The sequence below is a fragment of the Symsagittifera roscoffensis genome, chromosome 5, assembly GCF_963678635.1.
Source record: "Symsagittifera roscoffensis chromosome 5, txSymRosc1.1, whole genome shotgun sequence".
NCBI lineage: Eukaryota > Metazoa > Xenacoelomorpha > Acoela > Convolutidae > Symsagittifera > Symsagittifera roscoffensis.
The window spans coordinates 36,685,757-36,711,172 of NC_087066.1; the positions used below are offsets into that span (position 1 = coordinate 36,685,757).

General features: G+C 37.9%; 3 protein-coding genes across 3 annotated transcripts in view; all 3 read right to left on the minus strand.

Moving 5' to 3' along the window:
* The window catches only part of LOC134847014 (fatty acyl-CoA reductase 2-like), a 116,606-nt gene that overhangs the window by 39,315 nt on the left and 51,875 nt on the right, over positions 1-25,416 (minus strand). The window lies entirely within an intron of this gene.
* On the minus strand, positions 7,206-8,008 carry LOC134845670 (large ribosomal subunit protein uL16-like). The gene has a single exon (XM_063862706.1). It carries the CDS (start codon positions 7,997-7,999, stop codon positions 7,331-7,333), a length of 669 nt encoding a protein of 222 aa, XP_063718776.1. The 5' UTR covers positions 8,000-8,008; the 3' UTR covers positions 7,206-7,330.
* Positions 11,753-25,416, minus strand: part of LOC134847013 (uncharacterized) — a 29,227-nt gene continuing 15,563 nt past the window's right edge. Inside the window, exons 4-8 of the mRNA XM_063864495.1 lie at positions 24,704-25,006; positions 22,865-23,104; positions 20,574-20,749; positions 19,255-19,410; positions 11,753-12,137 (exon numbers count right to left, since the gene is read on the minus strand). Of these exons, the coding sequence (XP_063720565.1) occupies positions 11,841-12,137; positions 19,255-19,410; positions 20,574-20,749; positions 22,865-23,104; positions 24,704-25,006 (1,172 nt within the window). The 3' untranslated portion in view covers positions 11,753-11,840. The remainder of the gene's footprint in view (positions 12,138-19,254; positions 19,411-20,573; positions 20,750-22,864; positions 23,105-24,703; positions 25,007-25,416) is intronic.

Genomic DNA, 25,416 nt, shown 5'->3' on the forward strand with positions numbered 1-25,416 from the left:
CCCAATAAAAGTAACTAAGTGTTCACTTATTGTGTTTTCGATATACCCGGTATCAAGGTTTGTCAGAATATATTCCAATACTCGAAGAATTTGAAGCAGTCACGCGCGTAGCTTTGTTTATTACTTGTCGAAAGGTATTTGAAATTATGGTAACTCCATGCATGTACTGCATTTTGCCCTCTTTGAAGACGTCAATATCAAAATCACGTAGAATGATTGCAATTTTACTTGCTGATTTTCGAGAAAATTATCCAACTCCAGACAAAAAACTTTAAGGTTCAAGTCTGGAGGATTATAGACGCACCCAGAAGTTAAAGTAACTTTTTGATGCAGCAATGCGCTCAAATTTGCGCCCAGAAATATTATTCGGCCAAATTGATTCGCGGCTTATGTATTGTCAGCTTACTCATTTTCTTTTCTCTTTTTTATGGCAGAACTGCTTGTTGTTGTTTTGAATAATTCATGTTGGTTGTGGTAAAAAAAGTTCATACAAGGTTACAATTTTCAAGAACTTTCAAAAAAAACCAGCAACAACATGAAAAAGGCTAGAATAACAAAAAATAGGAACGCAGAAACTAAGCAAACCCAACAAGCAGACAAGCGATGGTCCGAATACTCGATTTTTGCCTTCAATTTTGTAAATTTATAAAATTGAAGTAGATAAAAAACTTCAATTAAAAATTTGAAAAAAAAACAAAAACCGGCCTAAGATTCAAAGGCAACCTTAGTGCCGAGTAGACAAAAAAAAATTAATCCGAATTGGCACATATTGTTGCGTTTGAAGGTTTTCGAAGATAATCAATTAAGCAAGTTCAACTTGCGATACAGCCAAAATATTGCATTACAAGATAGAGAATAGATAGACAAAATTTTTTTTTTGGAAGATGTCCAAAACAACCTCATTAAAAACCATATCTTCAATAAGATGATTTCAATAGACAGCCTGATAAAAAATTAGAAATTCGTGAGTTACAAAGTTCTCTAACTGAAGGTTTCTACCGCCCAACCTCTAGAAATATACAAAAGCTTGAGACATTGAATTCCTTTTCACGTAGGCAAAAGGAGATTACTAAACCAATATAAAATCAGCCGATACCGTTTGTTATATAAAAACAGAGTTTGAAATCAGAGTTGATAAACTTATAAATTAACTTTCAGTTGGAAAAAAATGTTAATGGAATAACAACCCATGATTGGAAAAAACACAATGAAAAAAAAATACAGTGTAACATAACTGCGTTTAAAAACACGGAACTTGAGCCGACGAGAACTGAGACAAAAACAATTGATCCGATTAAAAAAATCTAAGTCAATTAGAAAAAAAAAACTTATTAAAGACTAGTTAGTTACATTTAAACGTCAAGAAAATGACATTGACATCGCTTGAAAATAACCGCACGTATTTCTTAATTCTTTGAAAGGTTTGTAAGAAAACTTGTTCAAGAGCAAAAAGTCTAGCTCTCGCAAGTGAAAAACTTCTTTTTGTGCTGAAAGAATTATGGCCACAAACAGCTTTTAACAATCATCTGGTGATCTTGTAGAACCTGCGCCTGGTCTGCACTAACACAGAAGTTTTGAGACAACAGTCGTCTTTATCCGAAAACCCGTGAGACAGCTATTCACACTAGTTCGGTGGCTTTCTAGACCCGATCGCAACGTGGCAAGCTCCATGCAAAAACGTCGAGTGACCCCCAATGTTTACGTTAGCGGCAACCAGGCTCTCCAGGGTTGGTTCGCGCTTACGTCTTTGAGCATTGGTTAATGCGTCATGTGACGTTGGCAGACATGGCCTCGGTCGAGACGCAGGTGACAAGGACCAAATAACTTCAAAGTAGCGCTGGCTAAAGGAAAAACATAAACAGCCCCGCGCCCCAAACTCCCAGACCATGTCCCCAGGGTACACTGGGGTGAATCTGATTAATGCGGACCTCACCGCAAAGAGCTACACCACCCTTGGAGGTGCCAAACTAACGTATCCCAAAACGCCCCAAACTACACCTTATTTATTTCATAGTACTAATTTTTGCACCTTGTTTTTTTATCACAATCAGTGAAAAACTCTAGCTTCTCAGGCCAATAATTTGAAAAAATATATATATTTTTCCTTTAGATCAAAACTGGTTTTTCATAAGTAATTATTTTCCATGTGTACAAATAGGCTCAAATTTAGAAATGAATCGAATGCAAGTTAGCTGCTGAAATGTGGTCACAATAGCTTCAACTGCGTTATTTCAAGAAATCGAGCATTTTCAATTTCGATTTGATTTTGCTTATTTTTTGATGTCGCCCAGTACAGAAAACAAAATTGGAAAATTTTTAAAACATACCATGTACACGATGATTATCTATCACTACGCAAAAAAATCACCAATTTTGAACACAAAGGCAAAGCTGCGCTTCGCAAACACTAGCGAGAACACGAGCAATAGCAGCTCAATAGCAGAAGATACCCACAAATTTCAGTCATCCTGCGAAAAATGTCTATACCCGAATAAAGTTCAGCACACGGTTGCAATACCCATGCTTATCGGAAGGGTAATTAGCAGACTCAAAATGCAATTAAATGAAAACAAAAATATAAAAGTTTCTAACAGAAACGAAAGAAAAGTTTTCAATGTCATGTAAGCCCGAACCGTAAGCTGGAATAGGCTTCAGTTTTTCGTTAGCCGGAAATTGCTGATAACAAGGCTAGCCTGTTATTGTGCAAGTAGCACAGAAGTATACAAAAGGTTGATTACGAAAAGAGACTGCTCAGAGACTGTAAAAATTATACTCCTCTGGCCTCACCCACCAAAACAACGTCGGTCGAAGTACATGTGCCCACCATGTGCTAAGATCCCGGCCCTCAATTTTCGCTATGAGTAGCTCTAGGTTGAGCAACTCTTAAAATTAACGAAACTAATAAAACGCTTTTTCGAAAACTAATAAAAATTATAACTAAAACTAATCTCACTAGCAATATTCAGATATAAAAATACAATGTACAATTTCTTGGAGCAAAAGGAACGAGCAGCAAAGGGAGATGAAACTCGATGACATTCCGACTCTGGAATCGCAAATCTTTTAGTTTGTTGCCGTAGTTACAACTCTCACAGGATTTAAAGTATGGAACCAACATTGCAGCAAAAGGTACCTATTGAAGAAGAACAATGGCCAACTCGATGTTAAACTCACATACGAATACTATTCACTTGGCGCTTCACACAGAGAAGTCAAACTCTATATCACTACTCGATGAAAAGTTTAACTTAACGAAATCAACACATCATTGCAGATATCTGAAAACTTGACACGACCACCCAACATGATCTGGATACACGAGACTCAGTCCTGAAGTACAAGCAACTGTAACTTTTCTTTCTCTATGAAGACAACTACTCCATAACACGAGCAACTTTTCTTTTTCTTCATTCACGCAACCACTGCTTCAAAAGAATCTACTCCAAGAATCAAGGAACTTCTCCATCTATCCTTCAAAACAACAAACATTAAAAACTTTCTAAGCCCCGGATGAGGGGAACCACTTTAAAAATAGTACTTATATTCAATTATATTATAGATAAAACTATCTCTATAAAATTTTTCTCACTAACCAATCATGGTCCATACTAAAACTTACAGTAGTTTGTAAGGCTGAAACTATTTATAGTTTCAGCCAGAACAATATAAATAAATTTCAATTAGCAAACAGTTGCTCTTCTCCAGAACAGTTCCTGATATCTAACCTCGCAAATACCAGTATACACTAGATCTATTGAGACTGGGAGATATTAGAGCAAGATTAAGATTGGTATTAGACTAAAGAGTTGCACGAATCTATTCGGCCGAAAATAAGATATCATGACGAACAGACGGTGTACCTTATCTGAAATTACTCTATGAGTACAATAACCTTTAACTGACTAATTTTTTAAAATTCTGATCATTTCTCCTTTAATTTCCCGATGATTTTTTCCAATAAAAGCTATTTATTTAAATAACACAGAATCAAAATAGGAAAAAAACTGAGCTTCGCACTACATGGGATAAAACAAAAAATTACGGCTAGCCGAAAAAAAAACAAGACAAGAGCCATCAAGTTTGTCTCGAAAACGTTCAATTTGGAAATGTACAGAAAAGCATTGGACAGCGTTAAATTAGCGTAGCATTCAAAAAACTTCCGATTGGAAACTAAGCCCACATTCTTTTTGCAGATGACCGTTGAGACGGAAACAAAAAAGCTATAGAAAATAGAAAAAGGAGCCAGTAAATTCCGTAACTCCTTCTTCTGAAAGAGAAGTTTTACAGCCTCCTTTTGAAACGCAAAAGCATATAAATATTTTTTCTCTCATAAACACCGCAATAAAAGGAAATTAAGCGATATCTTATAATCGAAATCCGTTTAAGCCCAATAAACCTTTTAGGAGAACAACAAAACTGAAAAAAAATCAGACATTCATTTAGTCACAACAGTTTGCTGGCTAAGACATAATCGAAAAAACATGGGATAATTAATACTTCATCTTTTCTACACCCATTTCTCATTACCTTGCATTAAGTAATTCGCGGGTGGTAAAAAAAACGGGATGACAAGTGAAGGGGTGGTGGCCTGGATGTTTTTGAACCAAAAACGCTTGTTTCATTGCGGAGGTTTCCAAAAAAAACAGGGGGTTCCCGCAACTTTTCTCAACTTTGGCTATAAATTTTATGGTAAAAGAAATTCCAGTGAGTTTCATTTCAAATCCCCTAAAAAATTTGGAGGGGCCAATATTCTAAGGGGTCTATGAAGAAGTCGATTTGCATTGAAGGGGTCCTGACAATTAAGTAGTGCAGAGCAGGGGCGGATCTAGGATTTTCTCGAGGGGGGGTGGATTTTCAAAAAAAATTCGAAAAATTTGACGACCTTTTTTTTAGGTCGATCAAATTGATTTTCCGAGCTCTCCCAAAGCAGTAAAAAGACCCTGTTTTGGCCAAATTTTCTGCACCGCCGGCAATATTTCGAAAAAACAGGTCAAAAAAGCCGTTTTAGGGCACTTTTTGGAAAATTTTGACAAAAAACGAGTTTTTTTTGGCGCGCGCTCCCCCTCAAAATTAGTATGTATTGGCGCCCAATGCGCCTTTCGAAAAATTTAAGTGTCGCTCGGCCAAAAATGAATTTCTTAAATAGTACCAAAGGGGGGACCCTTTGGGTTGGCAGGGGTTCGAATCCCTAAGAAGGGGCGTCCCCCCCCCCCCCCCCCCCCCCCCTAAAACCGCCCCTGGTGCAGAGCATGTTTCATTTATGCATGATTCTCATAGCATTAACTTTCAAGCAACACACAGCTCAAATAAACTAGCGTGTAAATGCTTCAAATTTTTGACACCTCATAAAAAACCGCACATTTTGGAAACAAGATCTGCAGCCTTTTAGCGTACTCTGACAGCACGCAATTAAGGGTTGGTAATTTCAAATTTTATAGTTTTTTTAAGTCTAATTTTGAAATTTCAAAAAGTGCCATATCTCGAAAATTTAAAGGGCCCTGAAGATATTTATAGGCCAGATTTGCAACCACTGAGAGTAATCTGAGAGCAGCCTACTATAGGGCTGGGACTTTCAAATTTCGTGAATTTTTTCAAATCTAAGTTTCCCGAAAAAAAAATTGAAAAAATAACAAGTTTGTCCCTTCGTCAAGTTAGGAGTTTCAAAGTTAGGAGTACCCTCACAGTACCTAACGACACAGTTGAGAACTTCATATTTTGTGAAACTTTTTGAATTTGTTTTCCGATAATTTTCTAATAAAAACACTATAAAAATCAAATCTCGAAAATTACATATATTTGAGAAGCCATATTTTAAGCGGTAGCAATTTTAAAAATTTGAGAAATTTATTTAATCTAAGTTTACTTAAAAATTTGAAAAAAGCATAAAACAACGACATATTTCAAAAACAACAAAGCTATGAGCAGTTATAAGTGGAGGAAAGATTCGCAACCCCTGAAAGTAATCTATAGCTCCAATTGCAGGGTTAGGAATTTCAAATTTTGAAAAAAAATTTCAGAAAACTTTTCAAAATCTCACAAAAAAATGTCGTATCTCGAAAACTCCAATGATTTCAGCAGTCATATTTGGAAGCAAGATTCGCAACCTCTAGCAGTACCCTGAGAACACCCAACTAGAGGGCTGGGAATTTCAAATTTTGAAAAAAAATAGATTTTCTGAAAAACTGCGAAAAATCTCGAAAACTATAAGAAACTGAGCAGTTACATTTAGAGGCAAGATTCTCGATCCTTGAGATTATCTGACAGCCCTCATGTACAGCGTTGGGAATTTCAAACTTTGAAAAAAAATTAATTTAAGATTTCTGAAAAACTTTTTAAAAAATCACAAAAAATGTCTTATCTGGAAAACTACAAGGATTTGAGTACTCATATTCAGAGACAAGATTTGCAACCCTCAGAGTACTCTCACAGATTCCAACAACATAATTGAGATCTTTAAAGTTCTAGTGAATTTTTTTAGTCTGTTTTATTGGAAAAACTTTGAGAAAAATCACAAAAAAGTCATATCTCGAAAACTATAAGGATTTGAGCAGTTATATTTAGAGGCAAGATTCGCGATCTTTGAGAGTACTCTAACAGCCCTCAAGTACAGAGTTGAGAATTTCAAATTTTGAAAAAAAAATAATTTAAGATTTCTGAAAAATTTTCAAAAAAATCACAAAAAACGTCATATATCGAAAACTACAAGGATTTGAGCAGTCGGATTTGGAGGCAAGAATTCCAATCCTTGAGAGTACTGAGAGTACTACAGGGATGGGAATTTCAAATTTTGTGAATTACTTTAATTTGAGTTTTCTGAAAAATCACAAAAAATCGCCGTATCTTGTAAACTTAAAAGATTTGATCATTCATAAATGACACAGCCCTGACCTCATCACACTTTTGGGTGTTTTAATTTAAACTCCTTTTGGGTGTGAAATGAACAAAATTTTAAAATTAAAAGTCGAAAAAAATATACGATATAGCTTAAACGTGCAGAAATTCTTTCGTTAAACATGTAAAAATAATACGTTGAAAAAGCTTAAACATGGCGAAATAGTAAAGCCCGCATTTAAATATACAATAGATTTTTTTTTCAAATAGTTTTTCAATTATTTCATTTTTTTTGAACTTACAAAGATGCAACCTTAATCTAGCTTGCATTTTGATGCAACCCCATTTGTTCTAGCTGTCCATCAAAAAGAATGTTGAAAGTGAAATTGTGAATTTATTAAAACGTCAGTAAATTCAAGCAGTCAAGGAGATGAAAAGTTGAACTTATGAGATGACAAGGAAAATCACAATTTCAGAGAGGCGCAGATCAGTGTACTTGCTACTCAGCGGCGTTTTCAGCAGCTGCTGCCAGCTTGATGGAATGCTGAGCAGCTCTGAACATCTTTCGGCTGTACTGAACCCCGGACCCATCGGCCTTCAGGATGCCATCTTGCCGCATCTGGGGGTACTCGTCTCTCTCCCATTTAGTGAATCCCCACTTGGATGAAATAAGAATCTTCTGTCGTCCAGGGAACTTGAACTTTGCTCGCCTCAGGGCTTCTATAGCTGAAGCCTTCTGATTATCTTTAACTCTCATTGACAAAATCGGCTGACCAATGCGAACTCTGGCAACAGTTCCTTGCGGTTTGCCGAATGCTCCTCGCATCCCAGTTTGCAGCCGATCAGCGCCAGCACAACTCAACATTTTATTTATCCTGACGACGTGGAAAGGGTGCACTCTAACTCGCATGTGGAAAGCGTCTTTGCCACAGTTTTTAACCATGTACTTGTTGGCACAAATTCGAGCGGCTTCCAACGCCTCGCCTGACAGCTGTTCCAACTCATTCGAGATCAGATGCACACAGCATGGAAATTCATCAACTCCTGCCCTCTTGCGTCCGATGTCGTAGATTCTGATCTTGGGGTCAGGTACACCTCGACAGAAACGAGACTTCGGATAGGGCTTATTTTTACAATAGCGGTAGCAACGGGCTGGGCGGCGTCCCATCTTATCTGAAATAAGTAACAACAAAACCTCGAGTTATCCCAATCATTACTACTACACTTTTTTTGGTTTGTTTTAGCGTTGATTCTGCCTTCTATCTTACAACCAACCATTTTAAAAGATTAAAGTTAGAATTGCTATCTACAGCTTAAAAGAAATATGTGGTATAAAATAATGGTGCATACAGCTTAAAGGCATATTACGACTGCTTTTTCGTGTTACAAATACGGTGCTCTTTGCGCTTTCTAAATCAGGTTTTTTGCGCTATTCAATTGAGGAACATGACTTTCTTGACAGAGCGAGCTTTTTTTCTGAAAATATTGGTTCTTTCTTGTAGAATCCAATCCATCTTTCCATAATATCCAATTTCTGTCCAAACACTGCGTTCAATTTCGTTGAGTGATTGATAAATTCAAGTAGATTAGCCGCAGGTTGGGTAAGCGGATGTAATGAGATGGGAAAAGGAAAGCAAAAGTCGTAATGGATCTTTACCTTAGCTGTCGCGCTCAAAACAAAGCACAGCCAGCTGATTAGGTTATGAATCGGCAAATTGTAAAAATTAGGGGTAAGTGGGAACTCGGTTTTGATTTTTTTCTCCAGATTTTAACGCTTCTCTAGATGTTTACAGAGAATAGTTACTTGTCCGTGTATTGAAAATAATTTTTCAAACGGCAAGACGCTAGCAACCGGTTTCATGCTCATGACTTAATCTACTAATCTCACAGAAAAATGCAGGACGCAAACAACCGGCTTCATGCTCAAGACTTAATCCACTAATCGCACAGCTAAAGCTTGTTATGACTCGAAGGTAAAACGCAATGATCGATAACGGGACGTGCGATGAAATATGATGAAATGATTATGAATAATTTGTAACAAGGCCTCATAGCGCTCCGGGTTTAAAAAAGATGGAAAACAGACAACTACAGTCAAAAATTGTCCCTAACTTTTTCGACAAAATTAGGGCACAACCGCTTGGACGTGAAAAAATTTCGGTAGAACCATTAATCCAAGATTTGGGAGGGAAGTTTTCGAGGAAAACCAAAACTTTCACAAAAACGGTCAGAAGGTCAATATCAAATAATCGCAAAAAGGCTTTAACTTTTCATCTACGGCTAAAAAAAGGCCGTTGAGCGTAGTGTAAGGCTAAAAGAAACTAGCGGAGTATACGAGCACGTAGGAGAGATGCCGGTCTCTCCATTGGTACCAATTTTTAGAGATAAGCAGAACAAAACTTTTTGCGGAAAGTTAATCGATGTCTCAAAGAAAAAGAAAATAAATAGAACTAAATCGCATTAAATTATAAGACTTGCAAAAAACCGATACATTAAAACTGAATTACCTGCACCTTTAGGAACAATAGAAAAATAGGCGAAGCGAACCATCGCACTACTTGCCATAACCACCATACGTAGCATGATAAACTAACCGACAAAAATATGACAAGCGTTGAAAAAACACTTTGCAAATGACTCAAAAAGAGGCTGACAAAAACAGTCAAAAAGTCCAGTCACACTTCACTGTGAAAAAGTCTAACAAAAAAGTCAAAATATCTTACAAAAACAGTCCAAATGTCCAAAAACCGATATATTAAGAGTAGGAACGTTTAAAGCCGAACAAAGAAAAATCAAAATAAAAAAATAGCCAACATACAGTTGTAAAATAGTCAATGAACGAAAAACAAAAAAAATCTCTGTTTCAAAATTTCAAAGAACACATTAGATGGCCTTAAAGCCCTTTGAATTTCATGAACACTTTATGATTGACATTTTTGCTAAAATTAACTGAATTTGATCCCAATAAATATTTTTTTAAAATTCGCTGGGAAGTCAAAAAAAATCGAATTCGAAACAGTCGATCAAGTTTTTTGTGACCTTTACAACTTTGCTGTTTGATAGCGGAGTTTCCTTCATTTTAACATAGGAAATGAACAGAACTTAAAACGAAATCATAAATTAAACCGCGAAAAATTACTATACAAAAGTCTTAAAAAGTGATACTAAAATTGGGATAGGTTAATCTACAACCAACAAAAAATTAGAATAGAGTGGTCATTTAAAATGCAGACATGCGCAAACACTCAACTGTCTTCTCGTTGACGAAAGTAGAGATGGAGATCGCCACAGTTTGAAACATCCAGTGAAACAAGTTATTTACGGGAAAAAATTCCATCACCTGATTGCAATACCCTTCCGTATCACCATGGTGATTTTCAATATCACTTAAGGATAGAAAAGACTTGATATAAAAAAAATTTATACAATTTTGCAGTCTGCAAACTAGAGATAAACAGTCAACTTGAAGAACAAGGAAAACAAATACTGCTCAACTTCTTCAACTCTGGAACGCTAGCTGATTATATCAACTGAAGACTTTGATTATTTACCATTCTTCGATAATTCTAACCAAATTGGAGAATCCTGGATCAAGAGAACACAGCCAACAGACGTTCACGTTTTTTTTCTCACATTTTCCATTACTTGCCTTCCTTTTAGCATTTGAACTCAAAACGGAATTAAAAATCAAACTTAATGAAATGAAATACACTAATCCATAGCAATTATCAACAATTTTCATAACCAATTTTTTTCAAAACCAAGGTCAAACCAATTTGAGAAAACTGGATAAAGAGGTAAAAATTTTTTACTGGTAAATCTGATAATTAAATTCGACTTTCGAAACTACCAGTCGATCACTTTTTCCTTTTGAACTTTTGCTGTTCGATAATGGAGTTTGCCGTCGTTTTAACAAAGGAATTGAACTGAACTTAACAAGGAATCAGAAGTCAAACCGCCGATAAAGAAAAATTTGAATCTGAACAAGTTTTAAGACTTCTTCTGAAAAAAAAAAAGAAAAATAAAGTCATCGCGACCTATATAAGAGCCTGAATAAATGGCCTTACTTAAAGCTCTTTGAACAGTTTACGATTGACAATTCTTTGATAAAATTAACCCAATTGAGAAAAATGGATCACTAGATATTTTTTTATTCAGCTGGGAAATCTGCAAGTTAAATTCACGTTCCAAACTAGAAGTCAATCACGTTTTTCGTGGCCTTACATTTTTCTGTTCGATTGTGAAGTTTGACTTCTTTTCAACTTGAGAAACTAAATGAACTTGAAACCAAATCAAAATTCAAACCAAGAAAAATGTTTAAAAAATCACCAAGACCTATATAAGACTATTCACCACGCTCATCACTCCTAAAATAAGCTTGAAAAGGTTCCTAAAAACGCACAAAAAACAGAGGACCGGAATAAATGTCTTTCCATTGTGCATTGACTTTCCAAACTTTCGCCTGGAGAAAAGTACAAAGCACCTAGCGAACAGACAGCTGGGAAAGAGTCAATAAACGAAAAACAAAAAAAGTCTCAGCTTTCTGATTTAAAAGAAAAAAAATAGATAGCCTTAAAAAACGTTGATGGCTTAGATCAATTCATTATTGAGAATAACCTAAATAAACTAATTTGAAAAAACTGAACCATTATAACTTTTTTACTTCGCTGGAAAATCTTGAAAATTAAATTCGACTTTCGAAACTAGAAGCCAATCACGTTTTTGGCGACCTTTACAATTTTGCTGTTCGATAGTGGTGTTTGCCTTCCTTTTAATGCACTGAACTTAAAAAGAAATCACAAGACAAACCGAGAAAAATGAAAATCGAGCGTGAACAAATTTTAAGACTTCTTTCTGAAAAATAAAACAAAAAAAAACAGCTAGACCTACATAAGAGTTCTCACTACGTTCATTACTCTTAATTAGCTTTAATTAAATATTAATGCGAGTGAATATGAAAACAATAATTTCATGATTTATCGTTCATTCATATTGAATTTCTTGTCGTGTTATTTAGTCTTGCTAGCCTCAAGTTCCTTTTGTTTCAGCACTCGTCTCAGGATCTTTCCACTGGCTGTCTTTGGAATCTCAGAGACGAACTCGACTCCACCCGAGAGCCTCTTATATGGCGCCACCTTTTCCGCAAGATACTGTTGGATCTCGAGGGCACTGGTCACGTGACCTTGTCGTAGCATCACATATGCCTTAGGCAGTTCCCCTGCCCTGTCGTCTGGTTTGCCAACCACTGCGCATTCCTGGATTGCAGGATGAGTCAATAAAATACTCTCTAGTTGAGCTGGCGGTACCTGATAATGTCAACTTTGAATTCAATCACATATGATTCAAGTTTTCTATTAAAGTGAAGCTGCGTTTCGCAAACACATGCACTAACAGTGAAAAATGCTCATAATATTCGAGAAACTAACCAACAGGTGTTATTTGGCCAACAAGTGTTAACGAGCTCAGGAAAAGATCAGACTTTTTTCTGCTTCCTGAAATTTCAAAAATTAAAAAAAAATAACACGCTCTTAGGCTTTCAAAAATCCTTTAGTTGACAAGTTTTGGATGAAACTAACACAATTTCAGAAAACATTAGGCAAATTTTAAAATCTGCTATAAATCTTTAATTTAAATCAATTTTTGAACTCAAGTCATTTCCACATTCAAAGCGCCCTTCGCACGTTTGATTTTGCTGAGAGCTGCCTTATATTTAGAAACTGAATTTAAAAAATCGAAATCATAAAACTTAACACAGAGGCGAAGCTGAGCTTCGCACCACTTGCGAAATAAAACAAGTCAGAAAAAAAGTATAAAAAATTAGAAAATATCAAAAAACCTAGATCAATAACAAATCAAGGCTAGTTTTCAAATAAAAAAACACGCATCGAAGAAAATTTACCAAATTGTAACAAAGCCGAAAAAAACCTTGGCAGAAACCCTTTAAGCCGAAAATAATAAACAAGACTCTCCCTCAACCTCAAAACACAGACACGCACACATAAGCTTTTTCCGCTCGTCGAAAGACGCAATATGGCCATTAAACCGATACGATATAGGCCAAACCCTATCACGCCGAAAGAAAAGGAAAAAAAGCACAAAAAAGCTGAAAAAAGCAGTTGTCATGAAAAACTTGAAGCAGAATTTCTATTAAGGTTTTTATCATTTTGTGCGATTCAGAAGTGAGACGAATGAGAAGTGAAACGAATCGAAATTAGGTCACTCTAAGCCGATAAAAATCTTATCGGCGGGCCATTGAAGCGGCGAGCTATTTCGGCCTTGGAAAGACAAATGCAGCGGGGAGAGACCTGACCGATTAAGATTAATGTCATGAGCATCAGTTATGTTGGGTTAACAGCTTTTTCCGGCACAGCAACCGAGGCACCTGGAGAAATCCGGCATACAAGTCATGGCACGAAATAGATGGGTTTGCCATGAAACAACCGCAGAGAAGCTGCATCGTCAGGGGTGTGCACACAGTCAACACGAGGCGCAACCTGTCGGATCATGAGCCTCAAAGCCTTTTGTGTAATCTGCAAAAGGGTGTAGAGAGTACCAGGAAAACCAAACCGCGGGCTGTTATAAACTGGGACATGCTCAGGGAACCTGGACCGAGGAATCAGTATGAATCCAAGGTTGACCAGAAACTACACAACCAACAGGGCGAAGTTGATTGGAAGACTGACAGCTTTTGTGTCTAGCACAGCCAAAGAAATATGTGGCACAAGACAAAAGCTGGGATTGAGTCCTTGGATCGACGAACTCGAGACACACAAGAGGCGCATCTGCAAGCTGACGCGGAAGATGGAGGAGTCCAACTGCGAGGCTACGATCAGACAGTGGGGAGAGGCCCGGAAGAGTGCCAGGAGGCAATTCAAGAGGGATAAAAGCTGGGAAGAGGATTGGTGGCTAATAGTGGTGGAAGAGGCAAAAGATGCTGAGAGTTCCTGCGACACGCAGAAACTGTATCAGACTTTAGGAAGGATCGGGGCCAGGGACACACAAACCATTGAGGATTCCGCTCAAGCCCTGATGAATTCCGCTCACACTTCATGGAAGTGTCCAAGCACAGATACGAAGTGTCCCCAGAAGGAAATTGAAGCCGCAGCAGTGGAAACCCAAGTAAGAACCGACGAGGCAGCAAAGAGTGCGGCAAAGCGCTTGGAAGAGGAAATTACTCCGACCGAGTTCAACGAAGAGATTGAAAGAATCAACAGAGGTGCCCCAGGGAATGATGGAATCCGCATGGAAGGAATTAAGAGTCTCAGCAATAATGCCAAGAGCGTCATTTATATTTGCGTCATGAATCTCCTGGAAATGGACCCGGCAAAATGGCCAATTGAATGCTAAGAAGGACGGATGATTCCCCTGTATAAGAAAGGGGCGAAAGACTGCCTGAACAATTACCGCGGTGTCTGTCTCCTCCTGTTAGCTAGCCAGATGAAGGCAAGGATTTTTGCTACGAGATTAAGAAGATGGGCGGAAGAGATTGGCGCAATGGATGAAAACCAAAATGGGTTCCGCAGCGGACGCTCAACAGCAGCTGCGACCCAAACCATCCTACGAGTGGACGAGGAGACAAGAAGGGTTTTGGGATGCCAACAAACCACAGATGAGAGACGCCCCGCGGCCACTCTCTTAGACATAACAAAGGCCTACGCAAGAACCAACATACCGCTCTTATGGAGGAACTTGGAACGACTTGGGATAACACCCAAAGTAATGGCAATCATCCGAGACCTTCATGAAGGCACTTGTTATAAGGTGAAAGGCCGAAAGGGGCTTAGCCAGAAGTGGCTACCACAACAGGGACTAATGGAAGGTTGTGCGAAGTCCCCTATCTTATACAATATCTATCTACCACACGCAAGCAATCAGAATTGCCCAGAGGAACAGAGAGGAAATTTCAGCGGCAAATGGTGAAGAATGCGGGCTGGAATGGAGTTGGCGGCCAGGCAGCAACTTGCCACCAAAAGACACAAGAAAGGGAACAAGAAGCAGCACGCAACAAAATTTCTACATCACTGATTCGCTATTAACGGAGGACTCAAACCTAGTGGGATGGAACACCGATTTGAAAAATAGGAAAACTGCGGTCAAACTGGCATTAGCACAGTTTGAAGAGAAATGCCATGACGGAAAAGAGGAGAACATATGCTTTGCCACTGAAACTGCCAATTAAACCCGAATGCTGGGGACAAGGATCGGAAAACAAGACGATAGAGCCGCTTGAGTCAAACGAGGCCTCTGACCCTGGTTCAAAGTAAAGCGCTGGCTGTGGAAATCAACGCCGTCGAAAAAGACCAAAGCGCTGATAGTGCAAGCGAAAATGCTGTTTGACTCAGCAGCACGGCCGTAGTCAACCACAGATATGAACAAACTGCAGAGTGTGGTTGACAAAGCATACAGGTTTATCTGGAATGGGGGGGGGGGGCGCGGACTCGCCTTGCAACGTATGCAGGAGACCAACACGAATAGCTACCAGATAAGGACAGAACCGGGTATTGTATCGGTGCGGTGCAAAATGGAGAAAAAAGCACTAGAGCGAATCGGTCACGGTTGCGCATGCCCAACTCCAGGATCGTGAAGCGTACAGTCCTTGACCACTGGAATCGAGAACCTACACACAAAGGTTGCCTCCGAAATGGAACCATTGCATACTGGCGCAGGCTCGTCAGTGAAACCGGAAGAACCTGGCGCGGGATCGGAAGAGGTGGAAGGCGCTGATAGGAAGAGACCCGAAGCCAAAGAGATCCCAATTTGCGACTGAATACAGAAAACAAGGTTTCAGGTGTCAGTGGGAAGGTTGTGACAGGATTTGTGCCAACAAGCCAGGCAGGACACAACACGAAAGGAAAACACACCAAAAACAGCACTCGGCGTTCGCCTGTTCCGGTTGTCAGCGAGTATTCAAAGAGATAGAGCCAAGGACGAACGTGCGTGTTTGGAAAAGACAGAAACCAGAGCCTGAAAATCGCGTCAACTGTGACATCTGTGGCATGGAGCAAAGCTCCGCGAACATCGCCAGACATATAAGAAATAAGCATCCCACGGAGTGGAGTAAGCGTTGCCGAAGTCCCAAAATATAGGACCCCCAGGGATCGTAACAGAAAGAAGAAACATCTGCACTTGATTTGCCTCCGCATTCGCGTTCAAGGCTGGGCCAGCTGCGGGTACAGGTTACAGAATGACACCAGGATGTCAGTTTTGCAAGGTCTTAATTTCACCAAGATTCAACCTATTCCGGTAAATTACGTCAGAGAGAATTAAAGGTGTTGACTCACTTTATCTCTACTGGGAGGCTGAAAAACTCCCTGAGGCAGTATATTCAAACATTTTCTTGTATTTGAATTGAGTTCCTTTTGGAACAAATAGCATGACTCACCACGTTTAATTTTCGCTGCTGATTTAAATCTATCTCAGGGAAAAACAGAACGACGATTATTAAAACGTGGTTTTCAATGTGTCAGTTAATGGGCCAAGTTTTTGAAAAATTGTTAAAAGTATTAGAACCACATATTTTCACGTGGTCTTCCAGACTGGCTCGTTTTTTATCCGATTTGCTAATAGTTCAATTTTTGCATTTTCAAAATTAATTCCTACCTAAAATTTTTGATAGCTTTATAAACAATTCATGCTCTACGGTTCGGATGTACTTAACAGTTCCCCCTTTTCGACTTAGGAACAAGTTTAAAATTTTTGGACCTCCCCCCTGAGCATGTTTTATTTTTCGGCGCATAGCAATTCGGGCGAAAACAATTCAGACAATTTGAATTTAAATTGAATTCAAAAAGTTCATACATACCTAAGTGCATTCATAAATGCATGACTATGTATGTGGTAGTTATTAGAGCATTTCAAGATTTTTTCCAAAAAAAAAATCACCAGTTGAAATAAACTAGGTGAACCAAAATGAAAGACACCTAGAGCCCAGCTAAAGCTGGAGGTACGTGTTTCCTATTTTGCTATACTGATTCAGGACGGAATGGGTGATTTCATAAATTGGACTTAGCCCAAAACCTTAATTATTTGTCGACTAAATCAAGTAGAATGAACAAATTTTAGATTTTGGATTTTTCTCTTACATTTAGTTTCTGGTCCAAAAACATAACATTTTTCTAACAAAAAGTTAAGGAGCAGCCGCTTTGCAGGAAAAAAAATGCGCAATCGCTTCTCTCGATTGAACTTTTCACCTCAGACTTGTTAGGGTTGTTTCTAAGAACGTTCAAAAAGTTTCTAAAAAACGTTCAAATATCAAAAACTTGACTTTCCGTAATCCGTATCTTTGTTCTGCTCAAAGCAGGTCGTGGCTCCTAATGCAGCGAAGATTGCCAAAATCGAGTTTCTCGATTAAGCACTAAACCTAATTGTTTTCTTAACCTAATCATAATTTTCGAGTAAAATTTAAAAAAAGCCTAAAAAACGATCAAGTTTCAAAAGTTTCACTTGTTTGAAGGCAATAAATTCTTTCTAAACGAAACTTGCTGTAGCAAATTATAAAGGTAAGCTTCCAACAACCTGTTTTGTCGATTAAACCTTTGATATCAGATTTCGCAGGATAGTTATCGAGAAAAGTCCAATAAACGGTCAACAAATCAGAAAGTTGACGTTTCTGAGAATCATAGCTTTTTGCTTTACAATTTGAACGTAGCCGCTTATCCACCAAATTTTTACTTTCGATTGAAGCCATAAATACAGTTTTGGCAGGTTAGCTCTCGAGAAAAGTAAAAAATTTCGAAAAACTGTCAAACATTTTCCAAAAAAACTGCCAAAGACCATAATATTTTGTGTCAGAAAAAAGATGGAAGAAGACGGTTATGCAAAATAGCTTCCCACAACCCGTTCTGTGGATTGAACTCAAAATCCAAGAGATGGGAGGCTTTTTTTCGTTACAACTCATAAAAACTAGAAAAAAAACGCTCAAAAATCATGAACTGACTTTTCTGAGGACAAAAACTTTACGCTTTAAAAAATTTGTGAGCGGCCGCTAATTCAAGGGAGCTTCCCAATATCAGTTATCACCATTGAATCCGCAACATAAGGTTTGAGAGGTTAATTTTTGAGGAAAGTCAAAAATATTCAAAAAAACGGTGAAAAAAAAATCAGAAATTTGACTATGCCGAGGGCCATAAACTTAAGTGTAAAAAAATTTGGGCGCAGCTGCTAATGGAGTGGAGCTTAACGAAAAATGGAGCGCTGCTAATGGAGAGAAAACGAAAAAAAATTAAAAATATTGGTCAATTATTCCCCTCACACTTTTTCGAATGCTGTAGACAAATCGATTAAGCAAAAAGAGATCAGGGTAGTATGCAGGCACACAAGGGTATAGGCGATCTTTCTATGGATACATTTTTTTTAAAATTGGTTTATCAAGGAGGAATTCTAGGCAACCTAGCCAATCAAGACAACCTACAGGATGGGTTTTAACTAAAACCCACCCAGAAGTTAAATTTGAATTTTCATGAAATTTAGCAAGTCAGTTACATCTGAGTTTTCATGAAATTGAGCATGCCAGCTGCATTGATGTCAGCTGAAGTTGAGAAGTGGTTCGAATGATTTTTTTAAACTAGTTGTTAACCCAAATAAAGTCTACATTCCGATTTGATAACGCTTGCTACTCGCAAGTGTATACAAAAAATCATTTTTGCCCCCAACCCGATAGAAAAAAAATTCACTACACAGATAAATCATAAGCCGGAATCATTTAGGCCGAACAAAATTTCTAAGCGACAAAAAAATTCAAAGGGAAAAATATACCTGTCAGGGTAATAATTTTACAAACTACAGGTCACTTGAGACTACAATGAGCGCAAAAAAATCCGTGGTGTGTCAACTAAGTCGGCAAAACATCAGCCGACAAACTATAGTCCGCCTATTCAAATTTTACCGGAAAGTTTTCAATTCAGACACTGAAAAAAAAACAAGGTCAGGCCGGCCAGTACCCAAACCTCAGACCATAGGATGCAAAGGTCACTGTATAACCTCCAGGCCAAGTGGGATGGTGTCTGGTCTGGAAAGTGCTCACGTTCGATAATAAAACTACGTCAATTTCTTAGAAATCTTAGAAGACATGAATTATCAAACTATTCGTGAGAGACGATGGAATCAAAGCCAACAGAGTTGGTGAAACGTCAACGGATTCAATACCAAAAAATTTTGATAAAACGGACCTAATTTGAGAACTGGATCAAATGGTTTTTTAAGAATTGAAACTAGTAAATGATGACTAGAATTGAAACAAAAGTCAATCCAACCTTTTCGTGCCATTTGACCTTTTGCAAATTGCGTTAAATTTTAGCAAATGAATTTAGGTTTTAGTTTCGTTTTCAATTCAATTCAAACCAGACTATGTATTTTAATATGTTAGATATTAAAGAACGTTCAAGATGCTCATTGTTCAAGTTATGTAAAATCTGGTTGAGTTACCTGAAATCCTTTGCATTTGATGAGCTCCTTCAAACGGTCCGTGATGAAAAGATGACCATCCTCGTCCAAGTGTCCGATATCACCGGTGCAGAGCCAGCCGTCCTTCTTGATAGTTTCTGCTGTAGCCTTCTCATTGTTCAAGTAGCCCTTCATTACCTAAAAATTATCGAATAGCCAACACAGGCAAAGCTGCAATCCGCAAACACGAGCTACTCCAAAAACTACAAAAGAAAACATAGCTATGCATGCAAAGAAAACTTCAAAAAACAAAAAGACAGCCTTTTAACAATCATTTTTTTTCGATTCGTTTTTAAATATATTTAGAACTTGTAATGCATCAGTTAGCCCAAAAACTTTCCTCACACCAATTTGGAATGAATTTTGAGCACCACTTAATATTTACCTTCACAAAAAAACTGGAAACATGCCTGCCACAACTTCGAATGAAATAATTCAAATCGCTCCAATCATTTAAAATCAGTGGAATTTATTGGGTTTCTTGTCAAACGGTGGCAATCAGATAACAAAAGACTTTTGGTTCATTCAAAACAGATTTCTACATTCATTGCTTTCCTGTACGACGAAATAGAAAATAATAAATAAATTTAATTTCGCTGCTCCGGAATAACATCTCCGGCTAAAAAATTTCCAAAAAAATTACCAGAACTGCAGTAAATATCCTCGGCTTATAAAACTCACCAAAGAACTGCAATATTTAAATCATTGCAGTTAAAGCAAAACTCCGATAACTGATTTGCATTACTAGCGAAGGGAAATGATCGCACAAACAGAGGTTTCGACCAAAAAATTCCTAAACTTATAAAAAAAAAAACAGATAATCTTGTAATTGACTAACTACACTCCGTTAAGACTTTTTCCTGAAGAAGGTTCTACTTGCTTTCCCCCACCTGCAATAAAAAAGAGCCAAAAAGACAAGCCCTAAATAAATGCCTTCGCTGCATTCATTGACTCTAAATATCCCTCAAAGACTATTGTTTCGATACACCTTGCATAAAACTTTACAAGAACTGCTTGACTTGCGTTGGAAAAAAGTAGACTGGTAGTGTAAAACTACGCTAGCAAAACGCTAAGAAATGCGAATCGAAAATCTTATTTATTTATTTGCCGGTCAACCAATTCATGAATTATGTGACCTTGCGACCAGAAGCTCGGTTGTTCTGTCAACCGGAAAATAGTTCCGCCTCTCGACTATCTTTTTTTGCTATTTTATCCTTTGACAGCATTTGATTAGTTTGAGCAGCTCAACCGCTCACGAAACCACCTTGTCAATCATTTAATTGCATTATCGTTGTTCTCACTTGTGGTCCCCTGACAAGAACTTCACCGTCCTGTCCGACTGAGAGTGACTGGCCTGTCTCGGTGTCCACTATCATGCACTCTGTGTTGGGCAAAGTCATGCCACCTGAGCCATGTCTCAGACCAGCATCTCGAGGGGGGAAGTGGGACGTCGGACTCAATTCCGTCATCCCGTAGCCTGACAAATACAAAAATCAAGCATCACATCATTTTAGGAACATAACTTCCATTTGTCCCACGATCAAACACAGAGGCGAAGCGGAGCTTCGCAACACTTAGATACACAAACATTTCATTGCACGATAGAGGATAGAAAATGAGACTGAAACCGAAAAAAATTACTTGTCACAAAAGCATTCAGAATCAATTACCGACCGGTAAGTATGCCGACAATACTTGGGCAGACGCCTATTGACCGAAAACGAAATCGTTCATAAAACCGTTCACGAAATCGTTTTGTAACCGTCCATGCCTCTTCTGAAGCACAAAAAAGCATAAAACCTATTTTTGGCCTTGAAACGAAGCAATATAACAAAACTAAGCCGGTGTAACATACATCCAAATTGATTTAAGCCGAGACATAGCCAACCTTCGATTGAAAAATGTCAATGAACGCAAGGGAATCGAAAAACACGACTGACTCGTTTTTGAGAAAACAACAACTTTCGAATTTAAAGAAAATAACTCCTTCAAGCTCTTAGATCTTCAAGAACAATTTCGCTCAATTTTAACCCAATTTGAGAAAACTGGATCAACACGTAAACTTTTTAATCCGCTGAAAAATCTGAAAACTAAAATCCACTTTCGAAACTTGAAGTCGATCACGTTTACCGATACCTGTACACTTTTATTGTTCAATAGTGGAGTCTGCCTTCCTCTTAAAAAAGAAAAAGAGTTGAGCTTGAACAAAAATTGACAAAGACCCATCACTTTTATACACCAAAGCAAGGTCAATTTCTTAAATTTTAAGAAAAGTTATTTCATGAAAAATTCTAGTTCACGATTACAGCTATACAGTGCTGATTTAAATTATCCCGTAAAAACGAATAAAACTTGAATTCTCAAACACGTTTTTCTCAAATTGGGTTAAGATTAGACAAAAAGTGAAGAGAACAAAAGTTGCTTAGAATTTCATTTGAATAATATGGTGTAATTTTTTCTCCGAAATTCTCAACCAAAATGTTACCCCAAAAATGGGTCATTTTACCTTTTTTCAATTAATCAAGAATTACGCTGAAACTAATTTGTTAATTGATGAGAAATATGTATCACAAGAAGCCTCTTACACAGCCCAACAAAAGTCTAGAAGGATTAAATCTCCAAAAATTTGACTAAATTGTGTAAAATTTGTTTTTAAGCAAAGATTTAGGATTTATATTGTAAAAATCACCTTTCTTGACTATCAAGCTAAAATATTTTCTCTTATACAGGTTTTCGGAGATTTAACTCTTCTAAAACTTTATTGGGCTGTGTAAAAGGCTTCGTTTGATATGTATTTCTTATCAATTAACAAGGCAGTTTCAGCGTAATTATTGATTAATTGAAAAAAGCCAAAATGACCAATTTTTGGGGTAAAATTTTGGTTGAGAATTTCGAAGAAAAAATTGCACTAATAATTTTGAATAAATTCTAAGCAACTTTTGTTCTCTTCATTTTTTTGTCTAACCTTAACGCAATTTGAGAAACTTGTGTTTCAAAGTTCAATTTTTGTTCATTTTGTCCGGATAATTTAAATCAGGTCTGTACTTGCTCTCGCAAGTGAAATGATTAGAATTGAGCATCTGTGATGGCCTCACGTTTGAACAGTCTCTCTCAAATTAGCCATTGTGAGGCGTTCAATGGCGCCCATATTGGTTTAATGGCTACATTTTAATGGTGGTTGCGCATGTTTACTCTTCCAACAGACAGACATGCGAAAGGAGGGGTGGAATCCCTCATACGCGAAGGACCGAATGCGCAAAAATAAAAATTAGCCAATCAGATTTCAGTAATCTGAAATTTGGAAAGAAAGAAAACATTTCCAGAGTTTTGATATTGACCGAGTATAAAATGGCAGAAAAACGCAAAATTTTCAAATTGTCACTGACAGGCGCCGAATTGGGACAAGTTTTATATTTCAAGGGTTTCGTTATGAAAGAAGCAAAATATTGCTTCATTTTAATTGAATGGCAATTGCTTCTTTCTAAAAATTGACTTTCGGCTAATTTTGTCTTTGGTCCTTGACCCACAAAAATTTTCGCCCATTCGGTCCTTCGCGCATGAGAGTAGTCCTCAAAGGAGGAGCAACACTGACCTTGTCTGAGACAGTTGATGCCCAGTTTGGCCGTCACCTCTTCCGCCTGCTCCTTGCCCAAGGGGGCAGCCCCACTGAATATCTCTCGAACAGAGGACAGATCGTAGTCTTTCACCAGTGGACTCTTACACAGGAACAGCACAATTGGAGGCACCAGAGGCAGCACAGTCACTCTGTACTTCTGCACAGCTGCCAGGAAACTGTTCGGCTCAAACTTCTTCATCGACACCACCTTCGCCCCTGCGGACATAAAAGACACAAAATTGGCCATAAGATAGTGTCAATCAACTCATAGAAACCAAAAGCAAACAAAGCAGTTTTATTTGAAAACTGTACAGCTTTAAATTATCAACTGAAAGCTCTTTCCATTTCAAAATTTTTTTTGACACAATTTTTCACTTTAACTAGGCCAATGTGAGAAAACAGGATTAGTGGATAATTATTTCAACCATTGGGAAACATTAAAATGAACAAAAAAGTTACGAGCAATGGATTTTCGAAATTCTGTACAAAAATGAATAAAAGCATTAAAAAACAATTTGTCCTTAAAATGGTGCAATATAGGGTGGCTCAGCCGAGATAACAACAGCCAAAACTATTTAGGCTGATTAAACCTTTTAAGCAAAACAGAAAAAAAAAGATAATACAAACTAAGGGGTGGGTAATAACAAATACAGAAATGAACCAATGACTTCAATTATATTAAAAACGGCTTAAATCAGAAGTAAAGCCCAGGCTTTGTAAATTAAGCCGACAAAAATCAAAAGACAGCCAATAGTCCGATATTTACATTTTTCGCATAAAAAATTCATATTGTAAACAAATTTCCTCCTGACCAGAATTGAATCCAGGACCTTTGCCGTCCATAGCATGGACGTAATTACGTGACTAGACGAGCGAAATCAGTATCTGGAACTTGATATACTAATTAATTAAGCCGAGGGGTCCTGCAAAATGTCCCGTGAACAACGTTTTTCACGGAAAAAGTCTAGTCCAGTTGCAAATACACTTGCTAATCGCAAGGGTAAATTGCCCAGCCAAAAATTTTATTTGATACTTTTCCGTCGAAAAAAAAATGAAAACAATTGAAGACTAGGGAGACACATATTCTCGCATTGGTAGCTAGCACGACTTGAAGTAGCTCATCGAAAAAATTCGTAATTCAAAAAACTCAAAAAGAGCCAATGTTTGTCGCTCAGCGCAAGAGCCAAAAACTAAATATGTGCAGAAAAACACGCTTCTATTCAATTCATTTTCCATATTTCTTGAATTTTACAAGCTTAAAACAATAAGACGAAAAGGGTCGTACGCAGGGGCGGATCTAGGATTTTCTCGAGGGGGGGGGGGCGGATTTTCAAAAAATTTTCCAAAATTTTGACGACATTTTTTTTTTTTTAGGTCGACCAAATTGATTTTTCGAGCTCTCCCAAAGCACTGTTTTGCCCCTATTGTGGCAAAGTTTTCTGCGCCGCAGGCAAATTTTTGAAAAAACAGTCAAAAAAATCCGTTTTTGGGCACTTTTTGAAAAATTTTGACAAAAAAATAGCGTTTTTTTGGCGCGCGCTCCCCCTCAAAGTTAGTATATATTGGCGCCGAAGGCGCCTTTAGAAAAATTCAAGGGTCGGTCGGCCAAAAAGGGATTTCTGAAAAAGTATCAAAGGGGGGACCCTTTGGGTCGGCAGGGGGTCGAATCCCTGAAGGGGGGGGGCGTCCGCCCCCCCCCCCCCCCCCTAAATCCGCCCCTGGTCGTACGAATATTTCAGTTAGGAAGTCACTGATTCAATTAGACTCCTCAGTCAGCCTTCGCATCTTATATTGTTGAGCATAAACTAAATTTACCTTGATATAGCGCCAGAGACATAATGACAACCATTCCGTAAATATGAAAGAAAGGCAGAATAGCAATGAGTGAGTCATGTTTGTAGTCCAGCCGGAGCAAATTACTCGGTTTCAACTGGCACAGGTTTGCGATCAGATTGTAGTGGGTCAGCATCACGCCCTTCGCTAGCCCTGTTGTTCCCGAGGAGTATGGAATGACTAGAACGTCTTGCTTGGGGTTGATATTCTTGGGTCGGTTGCAGAAAACGGATCCGTCGTCATCCAAAAGCTCCTTGAACAACTCCCCGTTCAACGAGTTAAACCCTACAATATATTAATCATTCGGGCCAAGCGAACTTCAAACTAGCTTTGGCGAAATTTGCATACTTTCCACGGCCTTTTTAAATGAGGGAACTTATCGAATACGAAGATCAGATGATCCTGATAACTAGGTCTTAATCTTCGGGCTACTTTTCCACGTGAAGTTCGTATAACTTTCGGAACATTTTCATTCATCTTATCTTAACTGACTGTTTTGAAATATCAAGAGGATCTCATTAACTGTATCTCATTAACTAGATTGGCTACTAGATATCCGAGGGGGAAATTGGTTTTGAAAAGTTTTACACGGATTCGAATCTTCCAAAATACCCAAAAAAAATTTCAAAAAACCTCGTTTTTATCGAACTTTGCTAGGTTATTATTAACAGATTAATTTCTTACGCATTCACATT

Bases quoted from the DNA above. Each gene is read 5' to 3' on its own strand.
- LOC134845670 (XM_063862706.1), bottom strand. From the start codon at position 7,999: ATGGGACGCCGCCCAGCCCGTTGCTACCGCTATTGTAAAAATAAGCCC.